This window comes from Doryrhamphus excisus, chromosome 1 (genome assembly GCF_030265055.1).
Source record: "Doryrhamphus excisus isolate RoL2022-K1 chromosome 1, RoL_Dexc_1.0, whole genome shotgun sequence".
In the NCBI taxonomy this organism is placed as follows: Eukaryota; Metazoa; Chordata; class Actinopteri; order Syngnathiformes; family Syngnathidae; genus Doryrhamphus; species Doryrhamphus excisus.
The window spans coordinates 7,274,385-7,290,431 of NC_080466.1; the positions used below are offsets into that span (position 1 = coordinate 7,274,385).

Sequence of the window (16,047 nt, forward strand, 5' to 3'; positions counted from 1 at the left end):
TGAGCGCCTCTGCGTCTATTCCAAATCAATTTTTCGATATTTTTTTATTATCAATGAAACAGTATCAGACAACAAATTGAGCATTTTTAACCATAAATGTCAACAAATGTTTTCCAGGGTCAAACTGTTGACATTATAAAACCTCAATATTAACTGAATAGGCAATGTTTTTGGTACCATTTTAACAATGTCATGCAAGTGTAAAAATAAGTTAACCTCTAAGCACTTCTTTCCACAAACCTCTAAACACAATAAAAGTCTCCTGAAACATATTCTTAACTTTAATAATGAATGGCGACAACATAAAAATTTTACTGTGTGATTAACTGCCATTCAAGTGTATGAAGATGTCACCTCACATTTGAAATTAGGAGCATTTAAATGTTCTAAGTACAAACTTTGTGGTTTGTTTTACAGATGCATGCTATTACTGTGCATACCGCTGGAGGGCATATTTTTCCAGAAAATGTTTTCCAGAAAATTCGAAATGTTATGAGTAGGGGCTTTCAAATTTAGAATGTTATAGAAACAATATATGATGCATTAACCAACAATGCAATTATCAATGAATTTATTCAGTTGAGTTTTAGGCTATATTATTTATTGCTATGACAGAAAGAATATGGGAATATTCTTAAAGCACAAATAAAGTCATTTCATATTGATGCAGCCATTTCAGCCATGATGTGTTTGTTTATGAACATATAAATTTAGCAAACACTGCGTTTATCCCATCAAAGAGACCTGAAGAAGATTTTTTTCAATCAGTGTAAAACTATTCTGTTGTTTTGTGGGAATAGTGCAGAGGCGCGTTTGGTTAGTCTGGACATTTCATTGAGGAGGAAAAAAAATGTGAAACTTTCTGGGTGGGGCTTGGACAAGAGGAAGAGAGGGAAAACAGGCTGATGTGTGTGCGTCCAAAGTCAGAGCTGGGTGGGTCTACGGCCGTTCACATTTTCCAAATAACTTCCAGGGCTGTGTGTTTGAGCGCTTTCAGGTAATGCTTTATTATTATAATCATCTTTATCTAAAATCACGTTCTACATCCTAATTATTCTCATATTTGGTAGTTTTTGGGTGTTTATAGCGTCTTTGAGAGCGGGAAAACGAGCTTGTTGGCGTAGTCCAAACTTTGAAAAGTTGCTGAAAGCGGTGAAAAGTTATGAGCGTAAAAGGCGCGTGTTGGGAAGCATTCATATCAATGAATAATAACTTTTAGTAATGGGTTTGATGCAAAAGGGAGTGTTAATTATGATGAGGGTGCAAAGCGTCGTGTTCTCGCGCTTTTTTTAAAGAGGTGGACTATTACAGTATTACAGTAGAGGCCTGCGGATGTCATTTACGTCCTGACTCTCAAATGCGCCTTTCTAGTTAAAGCCAAACGGCGTAAAATCATAAAGCACCGCTTCTTTATTAGAATACAGTCCACGCATTTTTCATTTTACCACGTGAAAGAATTAACGTGTTAAAAGTTGATAAATCAGACCAAGAAGGGAGGGGGGGCTGGGGGGCTGGGTCGTCCCACTTCTGTCTGCGGGGCGTTTTTTGGGGGGCCCATTGGAAGTGTTTTATCTGGGACAGCTGTGAGGGGGTTTTCTCCAAGTGGAAGGCTGTCTTAAATAAATGGTCTGCATCCTCCTACACACACCCCTTAACCCCTTCACATCATTATTATTATTTCATTCCAGAGGGTCACAATGTTGATGCTGGCTGGAATTGTTGTTGTGCATCTCACCGCCATTATCCTGCTCCTGGTTGCTACCATTGATAATGTAAGTTGGTTCTGACACTTGTAGTCTCCATCCAGAAAGCTACTTGAGTAAAAACATGAGAATGGTGATTGGGTCAGGTATGTGTTATTTAACCAAATGGAAAGAGGCTTTTTGAAGTGTATTTTACCAGAGCAGCAACAATTAATCAATAGTTAATTAATTACCCAAATAATTGACTATTTTGGTAACTGATTAATCGTTTTTTTTATTTAAATATGTAAATATCATCGATTTCAGTCTTTCAGTAAATAATGTGATTAATCCATTAGTCAAAAAAATAATAGACCAATGAATCAGTTATTACTTGGAGCCCTATCTTTTACTACCCATGCAGCCTGACCACTGGAACAACCACAACATTGAGGACACCTGCACAATGGATGGAACAATAGATGGGATAGAACAAGTGGAAAGTTTCTTGTTTTTAAACAAAATAATTCCAATTAACCCCTGTAGAATTTGACTGAAAGGAATCAATGCAGTCAAACAATGAAAAACCCCGAGCCCAGTCATAAATCCAATAGAAAACCTGAATTAGTAAGCATTAGTATTAGGTTTCAGAGCAGGATGAAATTATTTTGCGACCCAAATTTTCTTTGCTTTAGATTTAGAGTGTACACACATCCAGCTTATGTGCATTTAAAAAAAATCGATTTTTTTTAAAATTTGAATCCTATGGAGATGAATACAAATTTCTATGTCTTCAACAAAGATAATAATACCATGATTTGGTACTAATTTAATAATATGTTTACTATGGTGGTTGCTGTTCTATAGAACTGCATTATATCACACTGATTTCTGCTTTTCAGAGGTGACCAAAGCATTACAAAAAATAAATATATCGTTGAACGACTAATGGAATTTACATTAGTCAATGGTATTAAGTACTAATGATGCTACTAACTGTGTGTCTGTGCAGGCCTGGTGGTTGACTAACACTGTGTCGACTGACCTGTGGGGAAGATGGGAGCTGGTCAACTCAGCCTGGCATTACACCAACCTCAAAGACTTTCCCGAGGGTAAAAAGTCTTATTTTATCAACACAACAAATTACATTTTGCTGGTCAGACTGCTTTGTGTATAAGTATTAGGTGATGAGTAAAGTAATGGCCAGTAAGTGACTAGCAGACAGGTGTTCATCCCATCTTGTTCACAATTAGACCCGCCACATGTATACGTTAATACACTGCAGTCACTTTGACCCTTTTGCCCTGTTTTTCTCAGGAATACAATATGTTCATTTTAGTGGGTTTCAGTTTCCTTGTTCAGCATAGTCAGAGGCGCACCTCAAAAAATCATTGAGCGGCAGTAATGCTGACCGTTAAAACGGTGACTGGTCAGCTTGTAGTACATTATTTCCTGTCTGTATATGACTCGTTTACAGAGCGGACAGCCCACCTCCACAAAAGCATTTTCCTCTGATTTGAGATCTGCTGACTTTTGTCATGCATCAATTAGTTCCAACTGTAAAAACACTCCCCTTCTCTCTTAGAACAAACTAAATAGACAGTGAGTGTTTTGGTTGCTAACAGAGCTGAGTTCACATCATATGCTCAACCCAGACGAAGAATATAAAAAGGTGTCCAAAGTGCGGCTACGGGGCTCTCTGCAGACCTTTTTTTATTGACTTGTGGCACATTGTAGAACTAACATAAACAAAAAACTCCTCCAATTTCTTCAAGGTTGGCAGGTGTGCAATTAGCTGTTGAAATTACATTGATGTTAATAAGCACTCATAATTCTAACCTGCATTCTTCTCATTCCTTGACTGTGTATGTGTGTGTGTGTGTTGTTGTTGCAGAGTACCTCCAGGCGGTGCAGGCGACTTCAGTGCTGGCATGCATCTTTGCCATCCTGGCCCTGTTTGTCTTTGTGGCTCAGCTCTTCACTCTGCCCAAAGGCCAACGCTTCACCTTCACTGGTGTTTTACAACTGCTCGCCTGTGAGTAACCTCAGAGAAGCTTTAATCAGATAATGTGTACATCTAATTGGATGGAAATTGATGGAAAGTCTGTCACGTTAGCGCCAAATTCTTACTGAGAATACAGAAAGTGGCATTCACAATCACTGTACATTTATTTGTTCTGCATGATACCAGTATAACAAAAGCTCATGTGTCACCATCTCCTCTCAAGAATCTGCATGGTTAGACTCAAGCCGACAAATGGAATAACATGCATGAAAATCACTTTCATTTTCATAGCGCGTATGTGTTTCAGACTGTAAACTACTGCTGCTACTGCTCAAAACTGTATGCCAAATAATAGTAAAACTAGCAGTAGAAGACATTGTGTTTGAAAATGCATGGAAATATTAGATTTGGGACGCACTTCCACATAGGAAGAAAAAAACCCATACACTTTTAAACCCTTTTCAGAAAATTAAACATTAAGTAAATCGTCAGTGATTCATTAAATTCTAAACTTAAAATCTTAATAATTATAATTGAAACTTGAATTTCTCTTATGAACTTTTTCATTAGTTATTGGAACTTCTGTGTATTTAATGGCCTTTAATTTGAGGACACTGCAAACTGAAAAGATGTATGCAAAGATGGATGAATTTATTCCATTGTTATTGCTTTGTGGCACAAAATTGTTGGCTTGAAAATTAGCTTAAAAAAATTAATTTCAAAGATCAACATATATTTTTCGACATTAATTCCTCCATCCTGAATCTAATCATGCAAATCCAATTCTTATCCCCGTTTCTCTGAAAGTACCAACGCCCAGCAGTGAGCAGATGAGTGAGTCATGTGCGGGGTTATGACTTTATGCTCTAGATATTTCATCCGTCATTTTCACGTCTATTAAAAGCAGTGATTTCACATGGTCTCACATTAGAGTGTCAAAAGGTCTAATACTGAGGCTTGAAAATGTTACACCAAGGGAACTCTTCCGTCGTGATAAAATATGCAGAACAGACATGGCATCTGTAAAGCTGAAGTAATTTAGTGAGTATTATTTACTATGATAGTGCACAGCTACACGGTGGCCTAGAGTCAGTCGCAGTTGTCAGGAGATCGATGGTTCAAATCTCTGTTGGAACATCTACGTATGTGTGGAGTTTGCATGTTCTCTCCGTGCCTGTGTGGTTTTTCTACAAGTATTGTTTTTCCACAATAAACGATGTTCTCAATACTCAGTTGAGTAAATAAAAAAAAAAAACACTCCTGGAAGTAGTTGTGAGGTGTCAGAGTAGGTGTAGGAGTTACTGCTCCAGTTACCTGCTCTTTCTTCTCTTCTGCAGGTCTGTGTATAATGATAGCGGCCTCCATCTACACCGCCACCTTCCATGCGGGCGAAGACGGAGGATATGGACACTCCTATGTCCTGGCCTGGATCTCCTTTGTCCTCACGCTGCTTTTAGCCATCACCTACCTTGTCCTGCGGAAAAAAAGCGAGTAGGAAGAAAGGGAGATGTTAGGTTCTGGGATCACATTCCTTCTTAATTGGGATATTCAACAAGTCTAAATATATGTTTTAGTGAGTACAATTCGGGAGTAATACTTTTACTTTATTTTAATACTAAAATAAGCTAAATTCACATTTCTGTTACTGTCATTAGCAAGTTTCCCCCCTTTTAAGTTGTTTGGAACCCTTTTCAACAAGCTAATTTACATTATAACCATAACATACTACATGTAAAAGAATCAATTCACAATAACAAGTTACAATGATGTACTATAGATATTTAGGTACATTTGTATGTTACCTTGTAAGTGAACGAGTAAGGCGATAACGTTGCTACTCGCTTTCATAGACTATGACCCTACCAGCTAGCTGCCAGTTAGCTTAGCATGAGCAAAATCTGGGAGAAGTCTTAGCTCTACATTTGTATTTGTTTTTTTTAGAGTTTACACAAATGTAACATTCAGAAGTTTTTTTTAAAAAAATGGTTATTGTTACATTTTATAGTATAGCCGGCATGCTAAGCTAATTCAAAGTGTATCTTAGCTCCATATTTACAGTGCAAACAGGAGTGAACCATCTCTGCTCCTTTAAGGGCCTCACACTGCTGGCTGTTTTGGAATAAAGCCACCAGTTAAAGTTTATTTTGGAAGACTGTGGGGTTGAAAAAAATAAAATAAAGCGCTTACTAACCTTGAATAAAGCGGAGGCTGATAATGTATCTGCAAAGGTACAGCATGTTAGCAACACTACAAGTTCCCTGTTGCAGTACTTGAACAAGCTAAAAAAAACCCAAGTAGTTTTAATTCATATATCTTTATGAAGTATAATGTATCCTCGTTTTATCCATGTACATTGTTACCATTATATTTTTGTAACATTTTGTAATGTTTTTTTCCCTCAAACTATGTTTTGCATTTTGTTGTAGTTGGCTGCTATCCTAAAAAAGTACTTTGTACATGTGAACCAAGTATGGAGGACAACAGTGTTTCATTTGACCATTTTCTAAACAATGCATTAGAAGGTTTGTAATTACATTGGAATTGAAGCCATATATTATCAATAAAACAACTTGTAACAAAAAAAACAATCTTCATGCTTTATTCATGACTACTCAATGGCAGAAAAATATGTGTCAAATAAATCAGATTTGCATCCATCAAATAAAGCACTTTTGTTAGCTTAAACAAAAATCAAGAAGTTACGAAAATGGTCCCTGTATAAAAGCAGTTGGTAACATAAATATGAAAGGTTTTTATGGCCTTGTTGTCATAAGAACCCCTAATTATTTCAATGGGAAAACACAAAATCTGCATTATTTTCAAAAATGAAGTGCAAAGTGGAATATTTGGGGTGAAGTTATTACAGCCTTCAGCGAATGATCCCAAGGGTAAAAAGTATAAAGAGGCATTCAGACAAATCTCTTATTCTATATACAGTGCATATAGCATAAGGGGGGTCGTGTATAAATAAAATAAATGAAATCTTAGCCAAGTGTCATACAACTGGCTTTAAAAAAGCTCAATGTTTGGTTCCTCAAGGTTATTTAATAATGGTGACTTCACAGCAAAGACATGTTTAAACTTGATGTATTTCTCAGTGCACGGTAAGACAACAGCGTTTGGGGAGGTCTTACAACAGACCCAATCACATGCAGAAATGTTCAATGATGCGAGCTTCGCTGAAGAAGCAGATCACAAGACAACTACTACTAAATGCCTTGGCCTGATGGTGTGATTCGCTCTTGAACCACTAGGTGGAGGAGGTGATTTTGCTCAGCTGTCAGCAGTGGCCTGAGGTGGGAAAACAACAAATACTCATCATCAGTATAGAAAATGGACAATGAGAAAACATTTTGAATGCTCACCATAGCGCTGTCTGAAGAGACTTCAAGGACTCTGTGTCCTTCTCCTGGCATGCCATCTGTTAAACACATTGGTTTTTATATGCTGCACAAACAGCAATGCTATGAAATGTTATGCTTAAAAAAAATGTAAAAAATGTCATTGATAGGGACTCATAACATCAAACAGCGACAAGCTACAATTGTTCCTCGGGTGACGATTGAAGCTACAGATTACAAAAGAAACACCAAAATCCAGTAGAAAATCAGGGCCAATCCTAGCACATTTATCATAGCTTTGCAATAGGCCCCAAGGAGAAGACCAGGAAATCCTGTAACGTGCACAAGTATGCAGCTGATGAAACTTACCACGACTGACTGCAGGAGCAGGAAAACATTTTCAGGCAGGAAGGTCACTGAAAAGAGAACATGAGCACTCATTCTGGAGCATTCAAATAACTTGACTTCTCATTAACACAACCAATTATGGCTTATGGAAATAAATGTGTGCCCACCTTGGCTGTGTGGGTCAAAGGACTCCCATGCGTATTTCTCCAGTGTTTGTGCGTGTTCTGGCAACAGCTTCTGAGGTGGAGGCTGCACAGGAAAACAGTGAGATATGGACTCCCGAAATCCTAAATGACTGAAGAAATACCACTAAAAATGTTAAATGATTTGCAATATGGAACGGTCAGATAAGCTATCTTAGTGCTACGGTATTAGTTACTTCTACTGAGGCGTTTCTTTCCCACTAAACCTCAAATCTTTCCTGTGATTTTGCAACTTGATGGCTGCGTGCCACTGAAATTCTGGCAGTTGATCATCCATTCCTGCAGAACAATGCTACTGTGCAATCACCTCTCTGGGGAAAAAAAAAATCAACTAAACCCTTCTTAAATATCTTATATTTAAAAGGCCCGTTTGCAACAATTACGAGGCTGACGAGTGTATTTACTTTCTGATGTGACGCAATCATTATACAACTAATTGGGATCGAATTAGTCTTGGAACTATACTGCTAAACAAACACTTTAAAACTTCATATTGACACGACATTCCCTTTGTTATATTTTTTGTACAATTACAAAACAAATGCATAAATAATTTGTTTAGGTTGATGTCCATACCTCAAGCAGCATCAGCAGGAGTACCCTGGAGATCTCACATCTTGCCACAATGTCCAGGAAAGCACCTTAAAATGAAGAATACAGCAAGAAAACTTAATCCTAATACATTTGCACACCTATTTTAATTAGAGCTGTGAAATTATTAAAAGTCTGAATCAGATTCATCATATATTTTAATTGAATCAAAATTAAATCACTTTTAATAACTGGGAGAATATGCCCATTTTTACTGTATTTAAAGGGGACCTCTTATGCTCATTTTTCGACCTTTTGTATTGAGTTGTGGTCTCCTATAGAGCAGCTACACACAATAACCTGCACAGAAAACTTTTTGCAGAATCTGCACCTATTCCAGCTGTATTTCCTTTGATTTGATCATTGTGCAAAAAAAAATTAACTTAATTAATGAAATAAATTAGTTGCCGCTGTTAACACGTAATTTTTGACAGCCCGAAATTCAATACAGCAGATTTAAAAAGGCTGACAAATGAAATGCTAATGAGCCTCACCAACAAGGGTGCTGGTGCCTGGTAGCTGCAATCCTCTCTCCTGGCACATCAACTGCATCTCTGTAAACACCGTCAGCGCACCATCATAGTCACCTGAAGGACACACACACACACACCATACAGCTGTTAATGTTGCAAATAGGGCAGGGGTGCTCATTAAGTCGATCGCGATCTACCGGTCGATCGCGGAGGTGGTACTGGTCGATCGCGGCGTGACATTAAAAAAAATATCATCCTAGCATCAATGCTGTCACTTGATTGATATACAGGGCAGCCATTCAGATGACAACTGAATGTTGCCCTTCGGGTGACCAATCAAATCAAACAACGTCTCTAAGTGCAGCAGAACTTACGATGTCAGCCTATCATCCATCCCCGTTACTTGATTGACATACAGGACAACCAGTCAGATGACAACTGAATTTTGACCTTTAGGTCACCGCTCATGCGTAAACAACGATGCAAAGTGCTAAGCTAGTCGGCGAATTGCATCAGATTTTAAGCCCTCGCTAAAGTTTATGGTCACTAAAATGAGTGAAGTAGCTGGACCAAGTAAAAAGGCAAAAACATATCACTCCCATACAGAATGGGAGGTGGACTTTTTTTTCACAATGTCTTTTTCGAATTGCGTTTGCCTGGCTAACCTGGCTATCAGCAGCTACTGTCCGGACTATGCATCCCTGGCTGATTCAATTCAGTGCAAGTCATCAAAGTAAACTCAGGTAATTACAAAAAATGTTAATAGTTAATTATGTGTGTTTTGCAATATTGGCTCATTTGGTTATGTAAGGTACATCAACATACATTGTACGTACAAATAATCCTCAATACATTTGAAAATAAATAGATGTTTTGCATTTTTGTAGTGGGTAGATCATTTTGACTCGGTCATTTTAAAAGTAGCTCGCATGCTGAAAAAGTGTGAGCACCCCTGAAATAGGGGGTTCTTTTGTCCGGATTATGTACAAGTTAAACATTCACACATAACATGAGGTCAAAGGGCCATGTCATTTTGAATTGATGCTAAAAAAAACAAACAACTCACGCGTGAGAATTTTACATGAAGCCATCTCTCCCAGTGATAGAAGAGCTTCCACTGGCATCTGTGTCTGCAGCTCTGCAGCCCTCTGGTAATGGACAATAGCTTCTCCTGGTCGGTTCATCTCCTGTCCAAGATGAAGCAATTGCACATCCATATAGTGACGTATGTAATGTATATAAGACAAAAAGTGTGTTTATAAGTGTGATCCTAAAGCTTTACCTTGAGGGCATTTCCAAGTTCGAGACAAAGACTCGCAGCCATCACAGGCTGGTTCATCTCAACATACACCTGTAAAGTATATGAAGATATGCATTATCCGACTATACTGTAGGTAATTAAAGCTATTTACAGTGGTGTGAAAGTGCCCCCCCCCCCTTTCCTGACTTCTTTTTTTGGAATGTTTGTCACATGAAAGACAAACAGCTTCCATGGCAGAGTTCCCAGACGAAAATCACTGATGAACAAAATGTATAGTATGACTCTTATCCAATATGCTAGAAAACATTGATAATCCCCAAGACCTTTGGGAAAATGCTGTGGTCTGATGAGACAAAAACAGAACTTTTTGGAAGGTAAGTGTCCCATTACATCTGCCGTAAAAGTAATATTGCATTTCAGAAAACGAACATCATTCGTTGCTAGTTATCACAAATGCTTGACTGGCAGTTGTTTATGTTAAGGGTGACCCAACCTAGGTTTAGGCGGTAATGACTTTCCTCCACACAGGGCCATGTATACTTATAAAAAGTTGTGTTGTCATTGACTAACATTTACATTTGTTTTATGACCTGAAACATTTATGTTGGACAAAAAAAAAAAAATTCAACGAGGAGGTAAACACGTTTTCACACCACTGTATGTAGCATAAACAAAGAAAAAGGGTATCACAGTGCACCTTGATGGCAAAACTGTAGCAGTTGAGTGCAGCCTGGAGATGCTCATCAAAGCCTGGTGCCTGCAGAGATCGATTCTCCTTCTCAGAAGACAGAAAGAGGCGGGCTGCATCCGTTAACGCCAGAGCTTCGCCAGGAGCATTAAAGAGAGTCTGCTCACATCTATATGACATAATCATTTACAGTGGAAGTGAAATGCCTCTGACATTAGATTTTCACAGAAATATGCGGGGGAAAAATACGCCTTGCCTGAGCAAATCTCACAGGAGGCCAGTTCATGCATCAAATGATAAACCCGTGAGTGTCTTTTACTTTCTCTTTGGCAACACAATTTTCCAAAATATTCATTCATTTTCTACCACTTTATTTGCCCACTTTTTGAGTGGAAAGTCTGGAGTAAAACGTGATATGAACTTTTAATTTGGCCAATGTTAGCAGACTTATATGTCACAGCAGCCCTTGAATGAGTACATCGCCTGTTGGTCTTATATTAATATCTTTGCTGGAGAGCACTTCTTTCAAAAATTTTAAACACAAAGGTTGATAATCAGGGTTAATTTACAAATTCACAGACAATTTTCTGCCAGCTTTATGGCAGTGCTAATCTTTCTACACTCCTCATGTAGCTCCACACTCATTACTTTCTCCCCTTGTGTAAAATACACAGGCCCAGGTCGCTCCATTTTTCCCCGGAAGTAGAATATGACGTCAAACACCCCCTTTTACGTGTACACTTACAAAGTACAAAGCCCCTCAATAACCATTTTTTAAAAAAGATAGTGGTACCGTTGAATTCCGGATACATCAGGTTTTATTCAGTTGCATCATGAGCACAGCCCGCGTATCTTTAGCCACTTTAGCAGTATAGCTTTTGATCATGAAGTTGTCGTGATCAAATTATAATTGGGGAAATGCAGAACTAACAATCCCCAGGTATGATTTGTGTACTTACCGGGCCATGGCCAGGTTACAGAAGGCAGCATACTGCAGACAGTCTTGCTGCTTTAGCTCCTTGGCTAACTGGCCTGAAACAGCAAACATGTTTGATAGAAGCAGAACAAGAAACGGTTCAATTGTGAAGGTAGGCTAACCAAGACGGTGTTTATCTTAGTAAGTCAACATTAAAACTTACCAAATTGCTCACTTGCCTCTGCGACATTAGGCTTCCGAAGAAAACGTCTGCGACAAAGACAAACACTGTTTATTCATTTCACAACAAGCTACATGCTACTAGCTGTTCTAAACCAGATGGACGTAGAGCTCGGTTAGCTAGCCAACTGGGTTTTCATGACAGTAGTGTCCAGTTAATGCTATCCATTAACGAAATATATATAATATTTAAAAACTTGTTTTTGGAAATGACTGCAAGAAGATGCACGCTAGCAAAAACGTTACAATTTCAAGAAGGTAGGTGCCTGTAGTTAGCTTGCAAGCAGTAGCGCCCCTCAACACATTGAACAGAAATACAATCCATAAATAATCGGTTAGTCTTAACTCCACACCAGTCACCAAAAACCTTACTTTTTGAGTTTATTCGATACAGCACGGTATCTCGCCAAAAAGTCACCCTCTGCAGCCATGGTCGTCGCAGGTAAAATCACACAAAAATAAACCCCACAGTGGAGCTGACAGGAGCGTTGTGATTGGCTGCTTGAAAACAAGTCCTGAAATCTGATTGGTTAAGAGAAACGACATCATGACAGCCATGTAAGATAGTGTGCACTTTTATTGAGAATATTTTAGAGTCTATTCTAAGTATAGTATGTGGAAAATGTATATCCCCCTATCTTCATTAGATTGAAAAAATGCACTCTTTTATTATATTTATTTACATTTCTATATTGCATACAGTTTTGTAATTTTGCATTGTCATTCACAATGCTGTAGTGAAATCTTCTGCAGTATATGAGTGTATTTTTCCACTTTTAGTCATTCAACATTGCAATGTATATTATGAATTTATTTGATGGGTTACAATGACAATCAGGGTTGAAACATGTTACTTTATGATTCAGAAATTTTCATACACAGACTCAAACACGGTTTCCTCCTGTGCTTGCGAGCTTTGTGGCACCTGTGAATACAACAGAAGACAGATAACTAACTGTTCATCTCGTCACACATGCATGAGTATGTGATAAAGCAGCAACACCGACTGGTTTCTGGCCTGTTTTTGGCTTGACTGCGGGTTTCCTTTCCTGGGAATCAGTGTTTACAGCTGAGCGGTCCAGCACATCATAAACAGACACAGGTCGCGTCTCCAGACTCTGAACAAACAATGTTTCTTGTGACTGACTTTAAGAAAGGGAAGGAACAAACAGGATGGCATAAATGTGCCTACACCCATGGTGGTAAGGACTTACAGCATAGAGAGATGTGGAAGAAGTTATTATTACACCCATGTTGTCATCCTCCGGCCTCTTTGCCTGTGTTCTTTCTTTCTTCTGCTTTCGGTCTTTGCTTGTATTGCCACATTCTGGGATTTGGTTCTTCTATGCAAAGGATAGATACCATGCATGTATATAGAAAAATAAAGAAAACAGGTCCTAAATTTGTATATTGTAACTCGTTGACTACTAGTATGTGGAACTTTCCATAATTTTGACCCTGGATTGAGTTTGGTTGACAAAAAATATATATACTGTATATAGCCTGCCAAACACTAGTCGGCTGAAGTCACATGCTGTATAATAACCACATTGCAGGTGAGCATCTTACCCAAGTTCCTCTGAAGACATACACAGATCCGACCACACTAAACACCAGCAACACTCCACTGAAGAAGCCCACTATTAGGAAGTTTGTGTAATCCAGTCCGACTACATCCCTGTAGCCTTCATCTGCAAAAAAAAAACAAAAAAACACATCAGTCCAAAACCTGTGAAGAAGTTATGACATATTCCTCAATAATATGTGATTATACTATATGTACAAAATGAAGATAAATGTATGTTTCAACCACAAGACTCCAACCAATTTAAATTAATACCTATCCGATGGAGTCAAACATGATTATCTTTGTCATAATTATTATTATATTATTATTATTTTCATAATAGTACTGTAAGCGTCACATCTACTGCACTTACCATGCCATTACCTATGTTTCTTGGATGCTAATTATAGCAATTTGCAAGTTCAGCGACCAAAATTATGTATTCATTCATTTTCTACCGCTTCTCCTCACGAGGGTCGCAGGGGGTGCTGGAGCTTATCCCAGCTGTCTTCGGGCGAGAGGCGGGGTACACCCTGGACTGGTCGCCAGCCAATCACAGGGCACATATAGACAAACAACCATTCACACTCACATTCATACCTATGGACAATTTGGAGTCACTAATTAACCTAGCATGCACGGGGAGAACATGCAAACTCCACATAGAGATGGCCGGGGGTGGAATTGAACTCGGGTATCCTAGCTGTGCACGCTAAACACTCGTCCTCTGTGCAGCTGCTATGAAAATTAGCTATCATTTAATGTATAGCCTATCATCATAACAAAATAACAGAGAAGGCTTTTAAAAGTGTGTGGATGCGGTATGCAAATCTATGTGAATAGGAAACTGTGAGTGACTATTCATCTTATCCGGCAGAACAACAATTTACTCCAATTTTTATGCAGTTTAATTTGTAATTGTGAAAAAATACTTTTCTATGGATATCTGGTGGTGGTGGCGACATACAGCAGTTTTAAGAAACCCCTCTGTTGTCTTCATTTCTCAACAAAGTGCAATGTGAAAGCAACAACTCCAGCAAAAATAGCGTCTGGTTTTAGTGTGTGATTGCAGTCTCTGGATGTATTGTGCCATAAATTACTGTAAAAAGTCTGCCGCTGTGAATGTAGTTCAGTTTCCAACAAAATGTCACTCCATTTGTTAATGTACAAGGGTTGAAAGTTTGCCATCTTGTAAAATGATCCGTGAAGCCTTGAAAGGGTAGTTTGCACAAAATGAATATCTTTAAATGTCACAACTTTAGGTACACCTGCACACTGTAATGACATGCAGATTTAAGAGTCAGAATATTTGCCCTTATCATGTAGCTAAATGAGGCTATTTTAGCTGCTTCATGGCCACGAATAGAATTCCCTTCTGTCTTTTCTCTCCTTTTCGTACTCACCTCGCAGACGGACAAACCAGTAAGCTCTGGCCATCTTATACTGGCAATGGTATTCTCCTGAAGTCTGTAGCTTATGCAGCTGCACTACCACCCTCATCGTCTCTGACTGGCCAACAGTCGGAGGGATGGGCCGATTAAAAATTGTCTTGTGAAAAGGGTCAAAGCATGTCATGTCGTCTTTACTTTGGTTCAGTGGAACCCTGAGATCAAAATGTACGAGGAGATCTTCGCCTGTGAAGGCCACAAAGACAGTGTTGCCAAGTATGAATCCTGTGGGAACAAATAAGACAAATATATCAGATCATACGTGTTATATATGTTTTTGGATGGCTTACTTGGAGGTTCAGTTCCAATGCAAAAAGGAAGGAGCATATTGAGAATCCAACTCAACAGAGCAGAAAGAAGCGTATAGTTTTTGAAGGACGGCATGTTTTAAAGGGTGTTGACAGTCCTCAAATGTGTCTCTTCTTCTCTAAAGGCACCTACAGTGCAAACTGGGACTTCCTGTTTCTGGTAAATACACTTCCTCAAGTGTTTGTCTGTTCTATGCGGACTTACAGAAGGAGACGGAGCCTTCATGACGTTGGCCATTTGAAATTCCACAGGAGGAACAAGCAACGTAGAGCTGTGCACTGGTGGGAATACTGTAGTACACAAAGGGAGGAAAGTACATCGGATTATTCCTTCAGGTAGATGTTTCCTAAGTGTGGCCCAAGGGCCATTTTGACCCACATCCCATTTATTATTGGCCCCTGGTGTGTTCTAAAAATGAAATATAACGATGGTGAATATTTTTGATGGCTTTTTGGACAAAGACAAGATAATCAAATGAATGAAAAACATGCCTCTAGCAAGAACTGTTCACAATCATACATACCATCACGATGGCATATCAGAGTTTAAAAAAAACATTATATGGCTTTCACAACAAAAATTTTAAATATGTGGCTTTCATGGCTCTCTCTCCTGGCTCCCTACTCCTCTACTAGAGATTTAGCTGTATTTTTTCTAAACATATCCTACAAGCAAATGTTTGTATCTGTATTTTTTCAGTGATTGAATTAGATTTTTTTTCAAAACCATACACTTACCCATTTATCGTAGTTCTATAATTGTACAAAGCCAGCATTTATCTAAAATAAGTTAATAAAGTAGAACATTTTTGTGTGTAAATGCTATAATTTCAGTAAACATTGCCCTGCTCGGATGGAATAAAAACAATAATATTAAGAATAAAAAGTTTTTCTTCAAACTGAAAAAGAACCAATGATACTCAAATTGGTTACGTAATAACTTTTGCTTTTTGCTTGTTATGTCATGCTTTTGGTA

The 16,047-nt window shown here is 38.4% G+C and overlaps 3 protein-coding genes across 4 annotated transcripts; 1 reads left to right on the forward strand and 2 right to left on the reverse strand.

Moving 5' to 3' along the window:
* The first annotated feature begins 905 nt into the window (after positions 1–905).
* On the forward strand, positions 906–6,266 carry emp1 (epithelial membrane protein 1). Its single transcript, XM_058046183.1, has 5 exons — positions 906–997; positions 1,689–1,772; positions 2,695–2,794; positions 3,577–3,717; positions 5,025–6,266. Exons 2-5 carry the CDS (start codon positions 1,698–1,700, stop codon positions 5,180–5,182), a joined length of 474 nt encoding a protein of 157 aa, XP_057902166.1. The 5' UTR covers positions 906–997; positions 1,689–1,697; the 3' UTR covers positions 5,183–6,266.
* A 492-nt stretch (positions 6,267–6,758) lies between these two features.
* f8a (coagulation factor VIII associated) lies at positions 6,759–12,235 on the reverse strand. Its single transcript, XM_058046180.1, has 12 exons — positions 12,121–12,235; positions 11,732–11,778; positions 11,552–11,624; positions 10,602–10,761; positions 9,926–9,994; positions 9,710–9,830; positions 8,665–8,757; positions 8,156–8,220; positions 7,544–7,625; positions 7,398–7,444; positions 7,053–7,108; positions 6,759–6,978 (listed from the first exon to the last, which is right to left on the reverse strand). Exons 1-12 carry the CDS (start codon positions 12,177–12,179, stop codon positions 6,897–6,899), a joined length of 954 nt encoding a protein of 317 aa, XP_057902163.1. The 5' UTR covers positions 12,180–12,235; the 3' UTR covers positions 6,759–6,896.
* A 153-nt stretch (positions 12,236–12,388) lies between these two features.
* Positions 12,389–15,200, reverse strand: si:ch211-243a20.4 (uncharacterized). 2 transcript variants are annotated; one of them, XM_058046182.1, is made up of 6 exons: positions 15,054–15,200; positions 14,719–14,988; positions 13,318–13,439; positions 12,963–13,088; positions 12,756–12,866; positions 12,389–12,673 (listed from the first exon to the last, which is right to left on the reverse strand). In XM_058046182.1, exons 1-6 carry the CDS (start codon positions 15,145–15,147, stop codon positions 12,611–12,613), a joined length of 786 nt encoding a protein of 261 aa, XP_057902165.1. In that variant the 5' UTR covers positions 15,148–15,200; the 3' UTR covers positions 12,389–12,610. The 2 variants fall into 2 exon arrangements, with proteins under 2 accessions (XP_057902165.1, XP_057902164.1); XM_058046181.1 differs by having other exon boundaries at positions 12,963–13,091.
* Between the last annotated feature and the right edge of the window lie 847 nt (positions 15,201–16,047).